The sequence below is a fragment of the Rana temporaria genome, chromosome 3 (assembly GCF_905171775.1).
Source record: "Rana temporaria chromosome 3, aRanTem1.1, whole genome shotgun sequence".
Classification (NCBI taxonomy): domain Eukaryota; kingdom Metazoa; phylum Chordata; class Amphibia; order Anura; family Ranidae; genus Rana; species Rana temporaria.
Window position 1 is genome coordinate 490,669,281 of NC_053491.1, and position 5,473 is coordinate 490,674,753.

The 5,473-nt window shown below is 48.5% G+C and overlaps 1 protein-coding gene across 1 annotated transcript; it reads left to right on the forward strand.

Annotated features, from left to right (window-relative positions):
* Positions 1-971: 971 nt before the first annotated feature.
* LOC120933766 (E3 ubiquitin/ISG15 ligase TRIM25-like) lies at positions 972-3,030 on the forward strand. Its single transcript, XM_040347158.1, has one exon. It carries the CDS (start codon positions 1,127-1,129, stop codon positions 2,729-2,731), a length of 1,605 nt encoding a protein of 534 aa, XP_040203092.1. The 5' UTR covers positions 972-1,126; the 3' UTR covers positions 2,732-3,030.
* Positions 3,031-5,473: the final 2,443 nt, after the last annotated feature.

Genomic DNA, 5,473 nt, shown 5'->3' on the forward strand with positions numbered 1-5,473 from the left:
GGGGGGAAGAGAGAGAGAGAGAGAGAGGGGGAGAGAGAAGGGGGAGAGAGAGAGAAGGGGGGAAGAGAAAGAGAAGGGGGGAAGAGAGAGAGAGAGAAGGGGGGAAGAGAAAGAGAAGGGGGGAAGAGAGAGAGAGAGAAGGGGGGAAGAGAGAGAGAGAGAAGGGGGGAAGAGAGAGAGAGAGAAGGGGGGAAGAGAGAGAGAAGGGGGGAAGAGAGAGAGAAGGGGGAAGAGAGAGAGAAGGGGGAGAGAGAGAGGAGAGAGAAGGGGGGGAAGAGAGAGAGAGGGGGGAGAGAGAGAAGGGGGGGAGAGAGAGAAGGGGGGGAAGAGAGAGAGAGAAGGGGGGGAAGAGAGAGAGAGAAGGGGGGAAGAGAGAGAGAGGGAGAAAGAGAGAGAGAGAAGGGGGGAGAGAGAGAAGGGGGGGAAGAGAGAGAGAGAGAGAGAAGGGGGGGGGAGAGAGAGAAGGGGGAGAGAGAGAGAAGGGGGAGAGAGAGAGAGAAGGGGGGGGGGAAGAGAGAGAGAAGGGGGGGAAGAGAGAGGGAGGGGGAGAGGCGGTATACAGAGAGAGAGAGGGGTATACAGAGAGAGAGAGCGAGAGAGAGGGGTATACAGAGATAGAGGGGGGGTATACAGAGAGAGGGAGAGAGATAGAGGGATATACAGAGAGAGAGAGGGTGGTGTATACAGGGAGAGAGGTATACAGAGAGAGAGGGGGTATACAGAGAGAGAGAGAGAGGGGTATACACACACAGAGAGAGAAAGGGGGTATACAGAGATATATATATATATAGAGAGAGAGAGAGAGAGAGAGAGATATTGAGGTATACAGAGAGGATATAATATAAAAGAAGATGGACGGGGAGGGAGAGATCTTCAGGGTGAAAACGTCTGCTCTGCTCTGCTTGCAGCCTCCTATTCACTTCTATTCACTTCATGTTCCCGCCCCCTATTTCCTGCTTCCTGGTCACATTTTTCCTGTGACATCACAAGGTTAATCTGGAGGATGGGAACTAGCTGCTACCCTGAGCTCAGCCTCACCCTGTGTAGGAGAATCTCACCCCTCCCCCATCCACATTCCTCTCCGGTTTCAGAGACTTTGAGTTTCATTTCTCTTCTGCTGTGAGCGATGGCGTCTTCAGATCTGAGAGCTGAGCTGAAATGTTCCGTCTGTCTGAACATTTATACCGATCCTGTAACCCTGACATGTGGTCACAACTTCTGCCGGGTCTGTATTGATCGTGTGCTGGATACACAGGAGGGGTCTGGAGATTTCTTCTGTCCTTTATGCAGAAAAAGGTTCAGGAGTCGTCCTGCACTGCACAGGAACATAACACTACAAAACATAGCAGAGACTTTCCTGTCTGCTCAGCCAGATCGGGAGGAGTCCGGGGTCTTCTGTACTCACTGTGTGGACTCTCCTGTACCTGCTGTTAGATCCTGTCTACACTGTGAGGTTTCTCTGTGTGATAAACACCTGAGAGTCCACAAAAAGTCCCCAGAACACGTCTTATGTGACCCCACCTTGTCCATGGAGAGCAGGAAATGCTCCGTCCATAAGAAGATCCTGGAGTATTACTGCACTGAGGATGACACCTGTGTCTGTAAATTTTGTGTGACTGGAGAACATCGAGGACACCAGGTGGAGACACTGGATGAGGCTTCTGAGAAAAAGAAGGAGACACTGAGGAATGTTCTGCAGAAACATCTGACAAAGAGAGAGGAGACGGAGGAAAGAGTCCAGAGTCTGCAGGAACACAGGAGGAAAGTAGAAGAAGAAGCAGCTGGTGACACCGAGAGAGTCACTGTCCTGTTTAGAGACCTCAGGAGACGTCTGGAAGATCTGGAGAAGAGAGCCCTGAGGGAAATCTCCGAGCGGGCAGAGCGGATCTCCATCTCCATAGTGGATTTCATCTGGGATCTGGAAATAAAGAAGGAGGAGCTGTCCATGAAGATGCGTCGCATTGAGGAGCTGTGTAACATGACGGATCCACTGACTGTCTTACAGGAATCAGACACAGGGGACTTGTGTGATACTGAGGATGGAGATAATGAGGACAGAGAGAGACATGAGGAGCTCCTCCATGATGGAGGGGGTCTGGGTGTGGCGGGGGTCTTACACACAGGTTTATCTGATATAATAACAGAGGTAAATGTATACTTCCATATACAGGGAGCTGCAGACATATTACTGGATGGAAACACAGCTAGTAATGATCTACAGATATCAGATGACAGGAAAACTGTATCCAAGTCAAATAGGAAACAGAATTACCCCAAAACACCAGAGAGATTTCAGCAATGGCGTCAGGTGATGAGCAGTCAGAGTTTCTCCTCAGGGAGACATTACTGGGAAGTGGATGTCGGGGGATCAGATGAATGGAAAGTCGGGATGTGTTACCCCAGTATAGAGAGGAGAGAGTGGGAGGAGTCATTGATTGGAAATAATAGGAAGTCCTGGGGATTGTATTGGAATGGTAATGATTATTGTGTGATACATGACAGTAAAATGACCCTCTTACCCCCCAATCCCCCCAGTAACAGAGTCAGGATAGATCTGGATTATGAGGCCGGGCGGATCTCCTTTTATGATCTGTGTGACCCGATCCGACACCTCCACACCTTCACCAGCACCTTCACTGAGCCCCTCCATGCTGGGTTATGTGTATGGAGAGGTTGTATAAAGATATGTGGGGGGAGGGGGGAGATGAGACATCACAGGGACAGTCAGTAGGATTAGTTGATTGTTCAGCCAATGATTGGAGGAAGTGGTGACTCCTGGGAGAAGTATGAGGACTGCCATTGCTGGCCTCCTTCTGAAAATGCTAGTTTCTTGGCTTTGTACTTGTGCCGGGTCAAACACTGGGACAGTATCAAATCCAAAGCATAGACATGACAGCCAGAGAACTAGCATTCTCAAACGGAGAGTTTAGCAATGGCAGCCCCCATAATTCTCTCATGACAGATGTCCTTTTACCCCTTGCTGACCATCATCTGTATATATACAGCCAGTCAACAAGAGGTTATACCAAGGTCATGGCCACAGAAACCGGCGATCGATCGGCTGTTTTGTAAAAGTAATCTGGGTGGCTTTACAATGTCCAATCACTTTTACACAGTGAAAGACCATCCCCCCTCCCGTCACTTCCTGCAGAGCTACCCCCCGGCTCTCCCAGTCCTCCCAGGAGCCGGGGACTGTGGTAAGTAGGGATGGGCTTTGGTGTATTCGCACACTTCACGTGTAGAGCCCGCCAGGAAGTCGGCACGGCGCTGCGCTAATCACAGGCAGGGAGACAGGGAGACATTGTCCCGATGCTCGGCTGCAGAGATCGGGAAATGTCTCACTGCCTGTGATTAGCGCAGCGCCGTGCCGACTTCCTGGCGGGCTCTACACATGGAGTATGCGAACACACCAGAGCCCATCCCTAGTGGTAAGTGTCCAGGACGGGATCATGCTGAGGAGATGGAGGAACATCATTTCTGTGATCTCCTCTGGGATGAATGAATCCAGAAGTGATAACGATTTTGGGGCTGAAATGATTAATAAATAAAATCGATAATGAAAATCGTTGTCGATGATTTTCATTATCGATACGTTGGTCTGCACGCACCTTCCTCCCTGCCTGTCAGTCCTGCCTCCGTCCGAGTGTTACACAATCCCCTGTGTACAAGCCGCTTTCTCATAGTGTCGCTCATGTGACCGGGCACGTCCGCCTCTCTCCTCCTCGCTGACATCAGCGGGGTATTCTCAGCTCCGCCCACTTTGCTGCCCCCAGGGAAAAGAGAGAGGAGAGAAGCAGTGGTGAGTGCCGAGCTGCAATAAGGTAGCGGCAAAACATTCATACAATGGCAAAACATTGCTTTTTTTGGGGGGAGGACAATTGCCCCATTATTGGTGTTGGGGGGAGGAATAGTGCCCCATCATTGGAGTCCAGAGGGGAATAGTGCCCCATCATTGGAGTCCAGAGGGGAGTAGTGCCCCATCATTGATGTTCTGGGGGGAAAAGTCCCCCTGTGTTTGGTGTTTTTGGGGGGTAGTGCCACATTATTGGTGTTCTGGGTGGAATAGTGCCCCATCTTTGGTGTTCTGGGGGCGAATAGTGCTCCGTGTTTGGTGTTTTGGGGGGGGATAGTGCCCCATCATTGGTGTTCCTGGGTGGAGATAGACCCATCATTGGTGTTCTGGGGGGAATAGTTCCCCATTATTGGTGTTCTGGGGGGAATAGTGCCCCACCATTGCTGTTCCCGGGTGGAGATAGACCCATCACAGGTGTTCTGGGGGGAATAGTTCCCCATTATTGGTGTTCTGGGGAGGAATAGTGCCCCACCATTGGTGTTCCTGGGGGGGTTGTACTATAAACCCCATCATGATAGGATGCCTATATATGATCTGTGTAACACTCCGTTTTTTTCATTACCATTTTAAATAAACAAAAAAATAGCATATTACATTTATTTTTTATGATTTTCGGCCAACTAATCCATTATGAAAATAATCGTTAGTTGCCGCCCTAAATGATTTCATCACTTCCAATTTCAGAGCTTCTCTTCTGCCCTCTGAAGGTCAGGAGAGACATTGCAGGGTGTAATAGACCATAAAGAGGACCTGTCACCCGCCAAAAGCTATCACAAGGGGGCTCTCCGGTGCCGGTTATTTTATTCCTCATTTTCTATGAATGTCGGCAGTTTTCAGTCCTGGAAATCCACGTCTCCTTCATACAGGAGAGAATTCTGGGAAATCTCTGGCAGAAAACATGATGAGGAATGAGTCTGCCCAATCTCCTGTTATATGATAATAGCAGACCATTAGCTGGGACTCTCCCTGGCTTGTCTTATGTTATCTCCGCTTTATCACATAATGATGATACAAAAGTCTACATTGTAATGTAAAGTGATGTTTTATTATATTATGGGGGAGGGGGATGGGGGTGTAATATAGAGATATAGGGGGGATACTGGAATGTTCTTGGGGGTTCCTTTTGCTCACATCATGTTGTTGGGTCATTTAACCCCTTCAAGACCAGAATGTTTCACCCCCTTCCTGCCCAGGACATTTCTCAGTTTTCAGCGTTGTCACACTTTGAATGACATCTACTCAGTCATACAACACTGTACTCAAATTATATTTTATGTCTTTTTTAAACAGATAGAACTTTCTTTTGGTTATATTTAATCACCAGTGTTTTTTTTCTATGTAACGGGAAAAAGACAAAAAAAAAACTTTCTTAATTTCTGTTATAAAATTTTGCAAATAAATAATCTTTTTACATTTACGGTCAAAATGTATTCGGCTCCATTTCTTTGGTAAAAAGATGAGAATTCTTGTATATTATGTAGTCTGTGTCAGGCTGGGGTCACACCTAATACCGATGCGGCTCTCAGCAGGGGTCCTGTGTGGCCCCGTTCCCCGTTCTAGGTTCCAATTTCACCCCAAATTTTTGTCTGAATTCGGACCTGAAACGGCCCAAAAGACGCA